Here is a 19,371-nt window from a genome sequence, read left to right as displayed (position 1 = left end):
AAAGAAACAAAGTGAATAAATTTTAAATAATAATAATAATGTGTTTATAAACAATAAGCATTACCTATAGCAATGCAGGTAATTTTTATTATTGCCCCATATTCATAAATAAATTCATGGTTGACACAAATCATGGGATGTATATTTTAAAATCAGTTCCTTATAATTTTAGCTAGAATTTGTTAGTGTGCTAGTGTGGTTTTAAATTATTGTTATCAATCCTTTAGAAAGCACACACTAACACATAACATATCCTCCTCCTCTATTTTACTGTCCTTTCTGTTTTCCTATATTTGTATATTTTATCTGTCTTTTAAAACATATCTTTATCCTTTCCAATATTTTATGTATAATCACCATTAGCTTTCATCTGTCTCTTTTTCCCTCTTTGCTTCTATCATAAAAAAACAACCAAACAAACAAATATATGACCTATGTAAATTTGTTATTTAAATAAGAAAATCTTTTCTCTGACTTAAGCATTTTTGTTATTAAATATTGTCCTTTCAAAACAGTGTATCGTCTGTAAGCTATAAAGATAAATTCATGGTAAATAAATAAGGACCATGGAAATTACATTCAAAACTCAGAGATAAGATATTCTTTTTTGCCCTGGAAAGACTTTTGTGAAGAAAATGTACTTAATTGAAATCATTTGTCTTTCAGCTAACTGACTTTTTCTACCTTATACAACTGGCTTCTTTATGTACTGTAGCACTTACTTTTGTGACCACTAAGATTGTATAAATACAATTCTTTCAAAGTAAATTTTTGTTTCTCATTCCAAAACATGAACATAATTCCTTAAATGAAGTGATTCTAGGAATTCAAGCAAGGGAATTTCCAAGTCGACGTCACAAAATGCGTTGGATGGACACAAAGATGTGTGCCCTGACTACAGTTTAGGACTTCTTGCCAATTTGGACTTTCAGTGTAAACATGAACTATACTTTAATATAAATCTGATAGAATACAATACTTTGATGTCAACTAAGACCACAATGTCAGTCCTCAAAGAGTGGGTTCAAACCTTGGCTTGAGCACAGTGCTTTCAAAGTTGCTTCAGTTCTCTTGGCTCCAGCCTAATTTCAAGGAAAATGGGGATTCGTCACCCAATATTGTTATATGAGCTTAAAAGTCTCTTTTTAAATATAGTACTTGTCTCACAGAGAACATTCAATGAGCAGTTGTTAATGTTATTAAAGAGCATCCAAATACATTTGACTAATACATATAAAACTTTATCAATCACAAACAAAATTAATTCAGCTGATTAATATCTATCTCGACATTAAGCAAATGAGGTATGTACTCAACAAAGTCTAGATTAAATAAAATGTTTAGTGGTTGGTTATGTGGGAGAGGTTTCATTTTAAAGGTTATAAAAGGTTTCAGAATGTTTTTTTTTTCAGGTCAGTAGCAATGGTTTTCATCTCAAAAATATTCAGAGGAGCCACTTAATTAACAAATATTCTTGCATTGCCTGTTATGTGTCCTGCTGTGTTTATCAACCATGCAGAAGAAAATTCCTCCTTTTTATGCTTGAATACTTTCTTTTTCCACAGACATTTCCACTGGGCCTGGGAGATGGGCAATTCTATTCCTGGACAGATGGTCTGAGAAGAAAAGACTGGCATGACTATGAAAGCATTCAAAAAGAGGCTTTGCGCTCAGGTACGGACTTCAGAGTAAGATAAAAATGCTGGTTTTAATTCAGTGTTTTGTTTATCCCTGCAAAATTATCGTGTCAGTTTTTCTTCTGCATGCAGTAAAGATGTCTGTCTTATGGGAACATCAGGGCTCAAGTATGGACAGAAACAAATGACTTCAAATTCAGCAGACCAAACAATGAGTGGCCTTTCCGTGGCTGCAGAGGAGGCCATGGAAAATTTGCACAACTATATTATCTTGTATTTCCAAGCCCTTTTAAAATAATACTGTGAATGATCTTGGGATTTATCAATGAGACATGAGCTGGTAAACATGAGCCAGATGGACACATTGGGATGAATTGTATTTAAATGGCAATGTAAATCAACTCAGTCATGCCACAAGTTTTAGGCATTTTAATTAGTTGTGGAAATTCTATAAATTACAGCATCTAGGAATCTGAAATTTGCAATACCTGGACTAATATTTCTATAGGACCAACTGGGTGTGAATTTTCATAAAGTTCTAGCCTGCCATTGTGTCTAAAAGAAATGAATTACAGAAATTTTCTTATAGACAGATTGAGAAAATTAAAATTCAGATGAGTGCATCAGTAGAAATCCATAGGAGGGGAATGACACGTGCTAGGAAGACCTCATTCTTTCACACAGCCAAAGTAATGTTGCTTTTTCTCAGTGATAGTGTCACAGATACAGGATAGCCACTGTTTGGAAAGATATTTGGAGAGCAGTGAGGCCCTGCATCTGGGCCAAGTCAGAAGCATACTTGTGACTATTCAGTATGAGGTCATGCTGGTCAGCTTCCCACAAACCCATTGCAGCAATAGTGCTCCATTGTCCTGACATTGTTCAGGGCTATTCTGTGTTGGGTAGAGCTGATCTAATTATAGCTCCTTTCACTCTCTTCTCCATCTTTTCCTTTTTATCAAGCATAACCCACCTCTCTGTTTTCTTAAAGCAGCTTGTCCCAAAGATGATTCCTCTTTTAAGAGAATTGACCTCTTTAGATATCATCATCCCACCAAGACCATGAGCCAAAGAAAAATCACAAAACTGTTTTCCTCACCACCTGCTTCACTTGTTAATCCTCTTATCTCTTATTTTTGTCATCCTGGTCCACCTGGATTAATCTGACCATCTGTTCTTATGCTTCAGGACTCAAAGGGTTTTTGTTGTGTTTGAGACGTTCCGTCAACCTTGTTAACTGAATCTGTAAGAAAATAATGATAACAAAATATTGAATGCATGTTTAATGAATCTCAGAACAATTTTGGTAGATATTAGCCAAAATTTATAAAACATTGGGTCTTTAAGACTCTACTAACATAGTGACTATCAGCTAGCTAACATTAGGTAGACTAAATAAGATTCCTGTCAATCTGTCTATACTGATTCCTGACATCAAAAATAACGCAATATTTGATTATGATGTAATGACAGTATTATGAGACAAAGACATACCTAAGTTAAAATTCTAGCTTTTCCACTTACGAACTACTTAACAAATCAATTTAGAGTTCTCATATTCTACTTTGTGGAAATTTCATAATGATTAAATAATTCATAAAGAAATAATATCTAAAATAATTGAGCAGTTATTTTGGGCATCAGCTAATTATAACTGTAATTATTTTTTTTTTATTTTTTTTTCAATGCAGTTTATTCAGGAACCTTGAACAATCATCTGACCCTGGGGAAAGCCAGCCCACTTTAAATAGCCTCTGGGTAGCCAACCTCAGCATGCCACGTGGGCAATGCAGATAGGTCCACATACATGGAAGCAAGACAGATCCTTGGCCTTAGCCAAATGTGGAGTTGTTCGTGACAGAGAGCACTCACCATCGGGAAGGTGGAAGGCAGAAACAAGCTCCATCTTTCAGGCGCGGCATTACGCAGCTCTCTACAGTTCCCCCTTTTTGTTTTAGACACATCAGGCAAGAGTAGAGGTCTGATCTCTGACATTAGAAATAAATTGGGTGGATGACACCTAAATGAACATCAGTACAAAGTCCCAATTAATTTCTAACTGTAATTATTTTTAAAATTTACTTTATTTTTATTTCTGATACACGTAGGTGTTATTAAATACACACATGAATGCAATGCCCATGGATGCCAAAAGAGGGCATTAGAACACCTGGAGCTGGAGCTGTAGGCATTTTTGAGTTGCCAACTTTAGTCGTGGTCCTTAAATTTAGGTTTTCTGGAAGAGTAGAAGCACCCTTATGTGTTGGGTCATCATTCCAGACTCCTAAGTGTTAATTATTAAATCATGTTAGTTACTGTTAGCTTCTGTTTCTGCAAACAAATTTTGGAAACAAAATCTATGACTTTCTCTTTATTTCTGTTTCATATCCCATATTTTGTGGTTTATCTCTGTGTAGATCAAGGGATGTTCAAAGAAACTGGTGATGTAACATATTCCAATATTAATTAATTGTATGTATGGTTTTTGTCTGTTTTTTGGTTGTTGTTTTGTTTTGTTTGTTAAGAACTTTTTTCTTTTCTTTCTTTCTTTCTTTCTTTTTTTTTTAACTATTAATTACACTTTATTCATTTTGTATTCTCCCATAATGTTAAGAACTTTTAAACCTCATTTAGGATTTTGTGCAGTGATGATGTCATCATAGTAAGAGAAAAATCTTTTCATTGTTGTTTTTTATTGGTTTACTTTTTCTCGAAGTTTTTAAAATGTACTTTTAAATTATACATTTACTTTATATGCCAACAGTAGCCCCTCCTTTCTTTCTTTCCAGTTTTTCCCTCCCACACTCTTAACACTATCCTTCCTCCTCTCATCCTCAGAAAAGGGGACCCACCCCAGCAGATGAAGCCACACAGCACTGAGTTTCTCCTCATCCACTATGGTGAGGCAAGGCAGCCTGGCTCCGGAAAAGTGATCAAGTGCAGGCAACAGAGTCCATGTCATAGATAGCATGTGCTCAGCCACTAGGGACCCACATGAAGATCAAACTGCCCATGCTTTTGGATTGGTGCTTCTTTCTCTGTAAACCCCCATGGGTCAATGTTAGCTGACTCTGTCTTCTTGCAGCATTCTTTTTTTTTTTTTTTTAATTAACTCTGTATCCCAACCATGTTCCGCTCCCTCATTCCCTCCCAATCCCACCCTCCCTCCCTCATCTCCACCGTGCCCCTTGCAGCATTCTTATTGCCTCGAATGACTAATGTTAAGGCAGTTTAATAGCTTGTTGGAGGATATATAGATATATTCCAAATGAAAGCATTTAAGTCATTCAAATACACATGAATTGATTCTCAAAATCAAATAAACATCTGTATGTCCCATGTCCAGGTCAAATGTACCATTGTGTCTCCTCTAAGACTTAAATTTCATGTGTGCTCTTATTTTTCTCTGTTGTGTCTGTGTATTTACACTTAAACATATTCTGCTTGTTTCCTTGTGTTTAAAATGTATTTAAGGTCTAATCATGCCAAATTGTATGAGTTTATCTAATAAAAAATCAGTTTTCTATAACCCCACTAGCTTCTAAAACAATTGACACAGGAAGACTATGATTTCTTTTTTTTTCTTTTTTTTTTTTGTAGGCCAATTTAAATTTATTTTTATTTTATTTTTTTTTATCAGTTACATTTTATTAACTCTGTATCCCAGCCGTGTCCCGATCCCTCATTCCCTCCCAGTCCCTCCCTCCCTCCCTCCCTCCCTCATCTCCACCGTGCCCCTTTCCAAGTCCACTGATGGGGGGGACCTCCTCCCCATTCATCTGATCCTGTTTTATCAGGTATCTTCAGGACTGGCTGCAAAGCCCTCCTCTGTGGCCTAAAAGGACTATGATTTATTTTACAAGCTTAAAGAACTGAAGTTGGTCAGATTTCGACCCTTTAACTTAGTTAGCTAACTCTCAGCTACACAGCCCATGTTATTTGTTCTTGTTGGGCTCAGTATGCTCAGTTGTCCTTGCTGGGCTCAGTCTGCTTCATCCAGACACGACCATCTAGTCCATCTTCTGTACTTCCTTTTCTTTCTCTCTGCCTCATGGTCACCTAACCCCAGGACTGTGAACCCCAAACACCACCTCCCTTTCTTCTTCCAAACCCAAGCTTTAGTATTTTTTATTAACCAGTCAATGTTAAATTAATAAGAGCAAGGTTTACACAACAGGGAAAGATGATAATGTGTTCTTCTGGGCAGCAACAAGATCCTCAGAGGCAGTAATTAACATTTGGATACATAGCACTAGACCAAGCCTCAGCGACCAATAATATTTCCCCTTCCCAATTTTTTTTAAATTAACCATTGTCAATGCACAAGACCAGTTGATTCATATTTACTGTTGTTCACTTTTCTATAATGTTCAATTTGTGGCCATTTGGTTGTTTTCCATGTTTTAGTTATCATACATATCTCAAATATTATATTTGTGTATGTGTATGCTATATTTGTATATATTTGAATTCATTTCATTGACTATGGTAAATTGTTCTCCAAAATTCTTATGGTAGTTTAACCTCACTAATGGATTGAATTCCCATTGCTGTAATCCCTGATAAGCACTTTATTCTGTAGGCATATTTCTTCAATTAATTGTAATAGAATTTATATAGAATCACTACAACTGGAATATCAGCCATTTTAGTGAGATTAATCTGATGCTTATAACGTGTATTTCCTCCATTTGAGAAAAATTCTTATTAATTTTCAATTTAATTTTTTTAGTTTTTCTATTCTTTAAGTATCTATACAGTGCTGTTATTTTGTTTTAGATTATGTACTTTGCTATTTATATGTAATAATGTGAAATATCTCACATTTTGCAATTTTTTCTCCCTTTCCCTCTTTTTTTATTTTTTTTTATTTAAGTTAATTTAATTCAATTTTATTTTTATTATTAGTTACATTTTATTAACTCTGTATCCCAGCTATATCCAGCTCCCTCATTCCCACCCAATCCCACTCTGCCTTCCTCATCGCCTCCCTGCACCTTTCCAAGTCCACTGATTGGGGAGGACCCTTTTATCTGACCCTGTTTTATCAAGTATCTTTGGGACTGGCTGCAAAGTCCTCCTCTGTGGCCTAGGAGGACTGATCCTCCCTTGGGCGGTGGGAAGGTCAAAGAGCCAGCCATTGAGTTCCTGTCAGAAATAGTCCCTGTTCTCCTTACTACAGGAAAAAAAATAATTACTGAGCTACCACGGGCTTCGTCCGAGTAGAGGTTCTATCCATACATGGTCCTTGCTGGAATGTCAGTCTCAGAAAAGACTCCTGTGCCAAGAAATATTTGGTCCTTGTGGAGCTCCTATCCTTTCCATGTAATACTAACTCCCCCTTCTTTCATATGATTTCTTGCACTCTGCCAAAGGCTTGGTTATGTATCTTAGTATCTGCTTTGATACACTGCTAGGTAGAGTCTTTCAGAGGGCCTCTGTGGTAGACTGCTGTCCTGTTACTTCTTTTTTCCTATGTCCAATGCACCTGCCATTTTTCTTTCTAAGTGAGGGTTGATCATCTTACCCCTGGTCCTCTTTCTTGTTTATCTTCTTTAGGTGTATAGATTTCATTATGCTTATCATATCTTATAGGTCTATATAAATGAGTATATACCATTCGTGTCTTTCTCCTTCTGGGATACCTCACTCAGAATGATCTTTTCTAGATCCCACCATTTGCCTACAAATTTCATGATTTCCTCGTTTTTTGATTGCTGAGTAGTATTCCATTGTGTAAAAATACCACAATTTCTGTATCCATTCCTCCGTTGATGGACATCTGGGTTGTTTCCAGATTCTGGCTATTACAAATAAAGCTGCTACAAACACAGTTGAGCAAATGTCCTTGTTGTGTACTTGAGCAAATTTTGGGTATATACCTAGCAGTGGTATAGCTGGGTCTTGAGGAAGCACTATTCCTAATTGAGAAAGTGCCAGATTGACTTCCAAAGTGGTTGTACCAGTTTACATTCCCACCAGCAATGGAAGAGGGTTTCCTTTTCTCCATAACCTCTTCAGCATGTGTTGTCGTTTGAGGTTTTGATTTTAGCCATTTTGGTGGGTCTAAGGCGAAATCTCAGGGACATTTTGATTTGCATCTCCCTGATGGCTAAGGATGTTGATCATCTCTGCCATTCTATATTCCTTTGCAGAGAATTCTTTGTTTAGCTCCATACCCCACTTTTTAATTGTATTACTTGATTTATTGCTTTTTAACTTCTTTAGTTCTTTATATATTCTGGATATCAGCCCTCTGTCAGATACAGGGTTGGTGAAGATCCTTTCCCAGTCTGTATGCTGTCGTTTTGTTCTGACAACAGTGCCCTTTGCTTTACAGAAGCTTTTCAGGTTCATGAGGTCCCATTTATTGGTTGTTGCTCTTAGAGCCTGTGCTTTTGGTGCTCTGTTCAGGAAGTCATCTCCTGTGCCAATGAGTTCTAGGCTGTTCTCCACTTTTTCTTCTAACGGATTTAGAGAATCTGGTTTTATGTTGAGGTCTTTGATCCACTTAGACTGTAGTTTTGTGCAGGGTGATAAATATGGATCTATTTTCATTTTTCTGCATGTAGACATCCAGTTGGACCATCACCATTTATTGAAGATGTTGTCTTTTTTCCATTAAATGGTTTTGGCTTCTTTGTCAAAAATCAAGTATTCATAGGAGTGTAGGTTTGTTTCTGGGTTTTCTATTTGGTTCCATTGATCCTCCTTTCTGCTTCTATGCCAATATCATGCAGTTTTTATTACTATTGCTCTGTAGTACAGCTTGAGATCAGGGATGGAGATACCTCCATATGATCTGTTGTACAAGATCGTTTTAGAGATTCTGGGTTTTTTATTTCTCCATATGAAGCTGAGAATCTTTTTTCAAGTTCTGTAAAGAATTGAGTTGGTATTTTGATGGGAATTGCGTTGAATCTGTAGATTACTTTTGGCAGGATGGCCATTTTCACAATATTAATCCTACAAATCAATGAGCACAGGAGATCTTTCCATCTTCTGATATCTTCTTCGATTTCTTTCTTCAGAGACTTGAAGTTTTTTTTTCCAACAGGTCTTTCACATGCTTGGTTAGAGTCACCCCAAGGTACTTTATGTTATTAGTGGCTATTGTGAAGGGTGTTGTTTCACTGATTTCTTTTTTGGCCCATTTGTCTTTGGTATACAGGAGGGCTTCTGATTGTTTTGAGTTGATTTTGTATCCTGCCACTTTGCTGAAGGTGCTTCTCATTGAAGGAGTTCTCTGGTTGAATTTTGGAGGTCGTTCATGTAGAATATCATATCATATCTGCGAATAGTGACACTTTGACCCCTTCCTTTCTGATTTGTATCCCAATGATCTCCTTTAGTTGTCTTATTGCATAGCTAGGGCTTCAAGTACTATGTTGAAGAGATAGATATGGATAGAGTGGACAGCCTTGTCTTGTCCCTGATTTCAGTGGGATTGATTTAAGTTCTTCTCCATTAAGTTTGATGCTAGGTATTTTCTTTACTATGTTTAGGTATGTGCCTTCTATCCCTGATCTCTCCAAGTCTTTAAACATGAATAGGTGTTAGACTTTGTCAAATGCTTTTTCGGCATCTAGGGAGATGATCATATGGCTTTTCTCCTTCAGTTTGTTTATGTGGTGGATTATATTGATGGATTTCCATATGTTGAAACACCCTTGCATGCCTGGGATGAAGCCTACTTGGTCATGGTGGATGATATCTTTGATGTGTTTTTGGATTCAGTTTGCAAGTATTTTATTGAACATTGCATCAATGTTCATAAGAGAGATAGGTCTGAAGTTCTCTTTTTTTGTTGGGTCTTTGTGTAGTTTAGGTATCAAGGTGACTGTGGCTTCATAGAATAAGTTTGGTAATGTTCCTTCTGTTTCTATTTGAGGAATAGTTTGGAGAGAATTGGAGTTAGCACTTCTTTGAAGGTCTGGTAGAATTCTGCACTGAATCCATCTGGCCCACGGCTTTTCTTGGAAGGGAGACTGTTGATGACTGCTTCTATTTTCTTGGGGGATATAGGACTATTCAATCTTTTTACCTGATCTTGACTTAATTTTGGTAGATGGAATCTATCAAGAAAATTGTCCTTTTCTTTTAGATTTTCAAATTTTGTGGCATATAGGCTTTTGTAGTATGACCTAATGATAGTTTGGATTTCCTTGGTGTCTGTAGCTATGTCCCCCTTTTCATTTCTGATTTTGCTAATATGGATACTTTCTCTCTGACTTTTAGTTAGTTTGGTAAAAGGTTTCTCTATCCTGTTGATTATCTCAAAGAACCAGCTCTTGGTTTCATCTATCTTTGAATAGTTTTATTTGTTTCTAATTGATTGATTTCAACTCTGAGTTTCAATATTCCCAGTTTTCTGCTCCTTTTGGGTGTATTTGCTTATTTTTTATCTAGGGCTTTCAGTTGGGCCATTAAGTTGCTTGTATGAGATGTCACAAGTTTCTTCTTCTAGGCACTTAGTGCTATGAATTTTTCTCTGAGCACTGCTTTCATTGTGTCCCATAAATTAGGGTATGTTGTGCCTTCATTTTCATTGAGTTCTAGGAAGTCTTTAATTTCTTTCTTTATTTCTTCTTTAACCCAGCTGTCATTGAGCAGCAAGTTGTTCAGTTTCCATGTGTGTGTAAGCTTTTTACTATTTCTATTGTTGTTGAGGTCCAGCTTTAGTCCATGGTGGTCAGATAGAATACAGGGGATTATTTCAATCTTCTTGTGTCTGTTGAGGATTGCTTTGTGACCAACTGTATGGTCTATTTTGGAGAAGGTTCCATGAGGTGCTGAAAAGAAGGTATACTCTTTTGAGTTTGGGTGGAAAGTTATGTAGACATCTATTAGGTCCATTTGATTTAGGACCTCTGTAAGTGCCTTTGTTTCCTTATTAGGCTTCTGTCTAGATGATCTGTCCCTTAGTGAAAGTGGAGTGTTGAAGCCTCCCACTATTAAGGTGTGGGGATTGATGTGTGATTTAAGTTTTAATAATGTTTCATTTATGAATGTAGGCACTCTTGTATTTGGGGCATAGATGTTCAAAATTGTGATGTCCTCTTGGTTGATTTTTCCTTTTCTGAGATGTAGTGTCCCCTCCTCATCTTTTTTTTATTGAATTTGGTTGAAAGTCTATTTTATTAGATATTAGTATAGCTACCCCAGCTTTTTTTCTGGGTCTGATTGCTTGAAAGACATTTTTCCAGCCATTTACTCTGAGGTAGTGTTTACCTTTGTTGCAGTTGTGCGTTTCTTGGATGCAGCAGAATGTTGGATCCTGTTTCCACACCCATTCTGTTAGTCTATGTCTTTTTATTGGAGACTTGAGTCCATTGATGTTGATAGATAATAGTGACCAATGAACATTAGTTCTCTTTATATTGGAGTCGGTGGTCTTACTGTGTTTCATTGCTGTTTTCTTTTAATTTTTGTTGTGATATTATTTTTATGCTATGTTTTCTTGGGTGAAGTTGTTTTCATTGGATTGGAGTTTTCCTTCTAGTATCTTCTGTAGGGCTGGGTTGCTGTGTAGATATTGTATATTTAGTTTTGTCATGGAATAATTTGTTTCTCCATGTTGATTAAAAACTTTTCTGGGTATAGTAGTCTGGGTTGGTGTCTGTGGTCCCTTAAAGTCTGTGTGACATCTGACCAGGCCCTTCTGGCTTTCATAGTTTCTGATGAGAAGTCCGGTGTGATTCTGATAGGTCTACCATCATATGTTACTTGGCCTTTTTCCTTTGCTACTTTCAATATCTTTTCTTTGTTCTGTAGATTTAGTGTTTTGACTATGATGTGACGTGATGTGTTTCTTTGCTGGTCTAGTCTATTTGGTGTTCTGTAGGCCTCTTGTATATTTATGGACATCTTTCTTTAAGTTGGGAAAATTTTCTTCTATGATTTTCTTGCAAATATTTTCTGGACCTTGGAGCTTGGAGTCTTCTTTTTCATTGATTCCTATTCTTCTTAGATTTCGTCTTTTCATGTCGTCTTTGATTTCTTGGATATTTTGTTTTTGGGGCTTTTCTGATTTTACTTTTTCTTTGAGAGAAGTATCAATATCTGCGAGTATAACTTCAGCTCCAAAGATTCTCTCTTCCATCTCTTGTATTCTGTTGGTGATGCTTACCTTTGGGTTTCCTGATCTTTTCTCCAAGTTCTCCAGCCCCAGGGTTTTCTCAGTTTGTGTTTTCTTCATTGATTCTAATTCTGTTTTCATGCCTTGCACCATTTCCTTCATCTGTTTGAATGTGGATTCCTGTCTCTCTATGATGGTCTTTATTTTTTTGTTCATTTCCTCTCTCTATGATACTAATTGTATCTCTACTTTGCCTCTATTTGTTTGGCTATGTTTGCCTGTGTTTCTTTAAGAATTTTGTCTATTTCCTTTTTCTTTACCTCCAATTGACTGGCCAAATCTTTGATAGATTTGTTCATTTCCTCTTTAACTGTCTGAATTTGCAAGGCTATTTCTTTGAGAGAATTGTTTGAATTGTTCCTCATTATGAACCTCAAATAATTGAGTAAGTATAGCTTTAAAGTCATTTTCCTGTGCTTCTGATGAATTGGAGTATCCATCAATTTGGGAGGTTGCTGGTGAAGTCATGATGTCCTGATTTATGTTACATCTGTTCTTTCGCCTACCCCTGGCCATTGGCTTATCTAAAACCTTCCCTGTTTATTTCTGTATTCTGCAGTTTAGACTAGTACTGTCTCTCTCTGGTGCCTGGAGAGTTCTTCAGTAAGCTGAGCGAGGTCTTGTGGCCTCAGCATGTGCATTGGTGCACTATCTGTACCTATGGAAGGGAAGTATGCAGGCACAGAAAGGAAAATGCATGCACATGCGTGTGTGTGTGTGTGTGTGTGTGTGTGTGTGTGTGTGTGTGTGAAAGTGTTCGTGGAAGTGTGTCTCAAGGGACAGAGTGAAAGAGAATGTTGAACCCTTGAGTGTGTGGGAGGGGTTCTGCCTTTCAGGCTTTAGGGGGTTATTTGTATGTAGCAAGCACTGGTGATGTTTGGTGCAATTTCTGGCGTTAACTGCCTTAACTCCTCAGTTGGACCTGCATAGTAGGGGCTTCAATGTACCAAGTGACTCTCTTTTGACCACAGTTGGTATGTGGGCAGGAGGGGTCCGAAGTCTGGCTTCTATTTTCGAAGAACCCTGGATCTGGAGCTCTGCAGACATTCAAGGGCACACTCACTCTCAAGCAGGTCACATTGGCAGGAATAGGGGTATCCGGGCTCTCTGCTCTCTGGTTTGGCCCTGCTTGGTCTTATGCAAAAGGACTAACAGGGGCGCCAGCTCAGTGCTGCTGCACCCGCTAGGTTAGGAAGTCCAGCTGCAGCTGGAGACTGGGATGCAGGTCCAAATGCCCTCTGGGAAGTCCTGGGGGCCCTCTACTGTGCTCTCCAGGCCTGGGAGGCCCAGCACCTGGTGTGCCTAGCTAGTATGGCATTTCTGCTTGCCTTTGGTGGCACATATAGTGTATTATCTATCACTGAGAGTTTGGGTGGGCCATACAGTCAGTGGCTGAGAGACCCTGGTGAGCCAGTATCTCCCTTTACCTCTTTTTCTCCTTCCCCCTTCTCCTTTTTCATAACCTCCCTTGCTTCTCTCTTCCACCTTTATCTACTTCATTTATCCTTCTTGTCCCCGCCCCCATTCTTCTTTCCTGTTCTCATTTTCATTAAGGTAGTGTCTCACTATGTAGTTCTAGTCTGAGTCCTCTGCATCGAGCCAAGTGTTGTGGTTGTAGGTCTAAACTGCTAAAGCCCTACACTGATTGTTTCTTAAGTATAGGTTGTACCAATGTTGGTGTTCTGTACTGTCTTGTGAAAGCTGGACAATTTTACCCTGTACATTTAGGATCTAAATCCACATGTCCATTGCCATATGGTAGAATTTAAGAATTTAGCATTTATTCATATTTTAGCTTGCAAGTTTCAGCATTGTTTAGTGGAAGATATGTTTTTCTTCCATTTATCAGAGTGTTGACTATTATTATAAATTAAATTTCTGCATTTTTTACTGTCTTTGGAGTTCTTGATCCCATTCAACAACAAAAGTCCTTGTCACTATAATACAACACCTCATATAAAGAATCTTAATAGTAATTATTGACTTGTAATTAAGCTGATAAGGAGTAATTTTCTTGCTTATCTTTCAAATGATGCATTATTATTCTTTCATTGTATGATGTCTAATATACATGAAGAGTCTGCCACACATTTTTAAAATTTAGACTATAAAATGTACTGAAAAATCTGAACATTATTATTTGTCAAATTATCTATTGCAGGATGTATCATGCTTATTTACTATGATTCAGAGAGCTTATGAGTTGGTTCTCAGGTTTTTACGTGTTGATCTTAGAAAACTAAAATTATATAGATTTTTTTTACCTATTTTAAAGGCTTTATTAACATTATATCTTGGGTATAGACACGTTAATGGTTTTTCTTTATCTTTTTAAAGTTATTCTACTCTCATACAGTGCACCCTGACTGCAGCTTTCTCTCCATCCACTCCTCCTTGTTCTCCACATCTCCCATTTTCACCAGATCTGCTGCTCCACCAAGTTTCCCTTCAGAAAAGAGCAGGCTGCCCAGGGACATCAACTGAACATGGAAAGAAGAAAAAAAATTTAAAAACAAAACAAGACAGAAACAAAAAATGAACAGAAAAAAAAAAACCTCATATAAATGCTAGGTGAGACAACCCAGTCAGATGGAAAGGATCCCCAAAACAGGCAAAATCATCAGAGATATCCCAGCTCCCACTGTTAGGAGTTCCACAGAGTTCCAGGCTAAACAATGATGTCATGTATACAGAGGACATATGACAGACCCATGCAGCTCTGGGTTGTCGTCAGTCTCTGTGAAGCCTTATGAGCCCTACCTATGAGATTCTGTGGGGTGAGTTCTCTGGTGACTATGATCTCTCTAATATACATTGAAATTCAGAAAATTCTTATTATTGCCTTCTCATAACATTTAGAGTTTCAGTGTGAGCATTCATATTTGTGAGTTCTGACAATTTTGTGGGTTTTTTCTGTTTTAATTAAATGTTTTATTCTTATATTGATTACAGTTTATTCACATAGTATCCCAGCTGTAGCCCCTAATACCCTCCCAATCCTAACATTCTCCTCCAGTGTCCCTCTCCAAGTCTACTACCAGAGAGGTCTTCCTCCCATTCCATCTAATCCTAGCTTATCAAGTCTCATCAAGACTAGAAAGGCTGCTCCCCCATCAGGGGAGGGAGTCAAAAGCTAACCACTGAGTTCACTTCAGAAACAGTCCCTGTTCCCCTTACTAGGATACCCACTTGGATACCGAGCTGCTATTAGCTACATCTGAGCAGCGGTTCTAGGTTATATCCATGAATGGTCCTTGGTTGGATTATCAGTCTCATAAAAGACACCTGGTCCCAGATATTTTGGTTCTGTTGCTCTCATTGTGGAGCTCCTGTTCCTCCATATCTTACTTTCTCCCCCTTCTTTCATATGATTCACTGCACTCTGCCAATTTTTTATTTATGAGTCTCAGTATCTGTTTGATATACTGCTGGGTAGAGTCTTTCAGAGGCCCTCTGTAGTAGGCTCCTATCCTGTTTCCTGTTTTCTCTCTCTTCCAAAGTCTATCCTGTTTGTCTTTCTGAGTGAGGACTGATCATCTACCCAGGGTCCTCCTTCTTCATTAGCTTCTATATGTGTACAGATTTTAGTATGTTTATCCTGTATTATAAGTCTAGCATACACTTATAAGTGAGTACATACCGTGTGTGTCTTTCTGCTTCTTGGATACTTCATTCAGGGTGATCTTTTCTAGATCCCACCATTTTCCTGCAAATTTCATGATTTCTATGTTTTTAATTGCGGAGTAGTATTCCATTGTGTAAAAGTACCACAATTTCTGTATCCATTCCTCCATTGAGGGACATCTAGGTTGTTTCCAGCTTCTGGCTACTATGAATAAAGCTGCTACGAGCATGGTTGAACAAATGTCCTTGTTGTGTACTTCAGAAGATTTTGGATATATGTGTAGGAGTGGTATAGCTAGATTTTGAGGAAGCACTATTCCTAATTGTCTGAGAAAGCGCCAGATTGAATTCCAAAGTTGTTGCACAAGTTTACATTCCATACAACAATGGAGGAGGGTTCACCTTTCTCCACAATCTCTCCAGCATGTATTGTCACTTGAGTTTTTGGTCTTCCATTCTTTTTTTTTTCTCATTTTTTTAAACGTTTATTAATTACACTTTGTATTCCCCCATAAACCCCACTCCTTCCCTCCTAATCGGACCTTCCCTCCTCCTTCTTCATACATGGCCCTCCCCAAGTACACTGATGGGGAGGTCCTCCTCTCCTTCCTTCTGATCTTAGTCTATCAGATCTCATCAGAAGTGGCTGCATTGTTATCTTCTGTGGCATGGTAAGGCTGCTCCCCCATCAGGGTGAGGTGAACAAAGAGCAGGCCAATCAGATTATGTCAAAGGCAGTTCCTCTTCCCATTACTATGTAACCCACATGGACATTAAACTACCATGGGCTACATCTGTTTAGGAGTTCTAGGTTATCTCCATGCCTGGTACTTGGTTGGAGTATGAATCTCTAGGAAGACCCCTGTGCACAAATTTCCTGGTTCTGTTGCTCTCCTTGTAGAGTTCCTGTCCTCTCCAGATCCTACTATTTCCCACTTCTTTCCTAAGATTCCATGTACCCTGCCCAACAGTTGGCCATAGGTCTCAGCATCTGCTTTATAATCTGCAGGGTAGAGCCTTTCAAAGGCCCTCTGTGGCAGGTTCCTAACTTGTTTCCTGTTTTCTTTTCTTCCTCTGATGTCCATCATCTTTGCCTTTCAGGATGGGGATTGAGCATTTTAGTCAGGGTCTTCCCTCTTGATTAGTTTCTTTAGATATACAGATTTTAGTAGGTTTATCCTATATTACATGTCTATATGAGTGAGTATATATTGTGTGTGTCTTTCTGCTTCTGGGACAGCTCACTCAGGATGATCCTTTCCAGGTCCCACCATTTACCCGCAAATTTCATAATTTCCTTGTTTTTCATTGCTGAGTAATATTCCATTGTGTAGATGTACCACAATTTCTGCATCCATCCTTCATTTGAGGGGCAACTGGGCTGTTTCCAACTTCTAGCTAATACAAATAAAGCTGCTACAAACATGTTTGAGCAAATGTCCTTATTGTGTATTTGAGCCTATTTTGGATATATGCCTAGGAGTGGTATGGCTGGATCTTGAGGAAGTGCTCTTCCTAGTTGTCTGAGAAAGCACCAGATTGATTGCCAGTGGGGTTATACGTTTGCATTCCCACCAGCAGTGAAGGAGGGTTCCCCATTCTCCACAACCTCTCCAACATGTATTGTCACTTGAGTTTTTGATCTTAGCCATTCTGATGGGTATAAGGTAAACTCTCAGGGTCGATTTGATTTGCATTTCCCTGATGGCTAATGACATTGAGCATTTCTCTGTTTCTCTGCCATTCAATATTCCTCTACAGAGAGTTCTCTGTTTAGCTCTGTTCCCCATTTTTTTAATTGAATTACTTGGTTTGTTGCTTTCAACTTCTTTAGTTCTTTATATATACTGGATATGAGTCCTCTATCAGATAAAGGGTTGGTGAAGATTCTTTCCCAATCTGTAGGCAGTCGCTTTGTTTTGATGACAGTGTCCTTTGCTTTACAGAAGCTTTTCAGTTTCATGAGGTCCCATTTATTGATTGTTACTCTTAGAGGCTGTGCTGTCGGTGTTCTTTTCAGGAAGTTGTCTCCTGTGCCAATGAGTTCCAGGCTCTTCCCCACCTTTTCTTCTAACTGATTCAGTGTGTCTAATTTTATTTTGAGGTCATTAATCCACTTGGACTTTAATTTTGTGCAGGGTGATAAGTATGGATCTATTTTCATTTTTCTACATGTAGACATGCAGTTAGACCAGCACCATTTGTTGAAGATGCTGACTTTTTTTCATTGTATGGTTTTGCCTTATTTGTCAAAAATCAAGTATCTCTAGGTATGTAGATTTATTTCTCTTTCTTTTATTCAGTTCCATTGATCAACCATTTGTTTCTATGCCAATACCATGCAGTTTTCATTACTCTTACTCTATAGAATAGCTTGAGATCAAGGAAGTAGATACCTCCAGACAATCTCTTCTACAGGATCATTTTGACAACTATGGGTTTTGTTGTTGTTTTTGTTTTCCCATATGAAGTTGAGAATTTTTCTTTCAAGGTCTGTAAAGAATTGTTTTAATGTTTTAATGGGAATTGCATTGAATCTGTAGATTGCTTTTGGCAGGATGGACATTTTTCACTATGTTAGTCCTATCAATCCATAAACACAGATGGTCTTTCCATTTTCTGATATCTTCTTCAATTTCTTTCTTCAGGGACTTGAAGTTTTTTTCGAATAGGTCTTTCACTTGCTTGGTTAGAGTCACACCAAGGTATTTATATGAATAGTGGCTATTGTGAAGGATGTTATCTCCCTAATTTCTTTCTCTGCAGTTTTGTATTTGGTATACAGGAGGGCTTCTGATTTTTTTTCAGTTAATTTTGTATCCAGCCACTTTGCTGAAGGTGTTATCAGCTGAAGGAGTTCTCTGGTTGAACTCCTGGGGTCTCTCATGGATACTATAATATCATCTGTGAATAGTAATATTTTGACTTCTTCATTTCTTATTTTCTATCCCCTTGATAACTTTTAGTTGTTTTATTGCTCTAGGTAGGACTATCAATGGTGATAACCTAGAACCCCTGCACAGATGTAGCCCATGGCAGTTCAGTGTCCAAGTGGGTTAAGTAATGGGAAGATGGACTGCCTCAGACATAATCTGATTGGCCTGCTCTTTGATCACCTCCCCTTGAGGGGGGAGCAGCCTTACCAGGCCACAGAAGATGACAAAGCAGCCACTTTCTGATGAGAACTGATAGACTAAGATCAGAAAGAAGGAGAGGAGGACTTCCTCTATCGGTGGACTTGGGGAAGGGCATGCATGAATAAAGGGGAGGGAGGGTGGGATGGGAAGGGGAGGAGGGAGGGGCTTATGGGGGGATACAAAATGAATAAAGTGTAATTAATAAAAGTTAAATAAAAATTAAAAAAAATAAAAAATAAAAAAAGAGATACGGAGAGAGTGGCAGCCTTGCCTTGCCCCTGATTTCAGTGGGGTTGATTTAAGTTTCTCTCCATTTAGTTTGATGTTGGCTATAGGCTTGCTGTATATTGTCTTTCCTATGTTTATGTATGTGCTTTGTATCCCTGATCTCTCCAAGATTTAAATGTGAATGAGTGGTGGATTTTGTCAAATGCTTTTCTGGCATCTAAGAAGATCATGTGGTTTTCCTCCTTCACTGTGTTTATATGGTGGATTATATTACTGCATTTCCATATATTAAACCTTCCCTGAATGCCTCAGAGGAAGCCTACTTGGTCATGGTGGATGATATCTTTGATGTGTTCTTGGATTCAGTTTGCAAGTATTTTATTGAGTATTTTTGCATCATTGTTCATAAGAGACATGGGTCTGAAGTTTTCCTTTTTTTGTTGGGTCTTTGGTTTAAGTATCAAGGTGACTGTGGCTTCATGGAATGAGATTGTTAATGTTCTTTCTATTTCTATTTTGTGGAATAGTTTGAAGAGAATTGGAGTTAGCTCTTCTTTGAAGGTCTGGTAGAATTCTGTGCTGAAATCATCTGGCCCTCTACTATTTT

At 37.9% G+C, this 19,371-nt stretch overlaps 1 protein-coding gene across 3 annotated transcripts in view; it reads left to right on the top strand.

Moving 5' to 3' along the window:
* Window positions 1–19,371, top strand: part of Galntl6 (polypeptide N-acetylgalactosaminyltransferase like 6) — a 1,307,600-nt gene that overhangs the window by 452,307 nt on the left and 835,922 nt on the right. For all 3 annotated transcript variants that reach the window (XM_060381810.1, XM_060381809.1, XM_060381811.1), the window contains one exon: window positions 1,566–1,674. In XM_060381810.1, coding sequence (XP_060237793.1) covers window positions 1,566–1,674 — 109 coding nt within the window. The remainder of the gene's footprint in view (window positions 1–1,565; window positions 1,675–19,371) is intronic.

This window comes from Meriones unguiculatus, chromosome 4, assembly GCF_030254825.1.
Source record: "Meriones unguiculatus strain TT.TT164.6M chromosome 4, Bangor_MerUng_6.1, whole genome shotgun sequence".
NCBI lineage: Eukaryota > Metazoa > Chordata > Mammalia > Rodentia > Muridae > Meriones > Meriones unguiculatus.
Note: the sequence above shows the minus strand (reverse complement) of the source record. Positions and strands in the feature narration are given on the sequence as shown.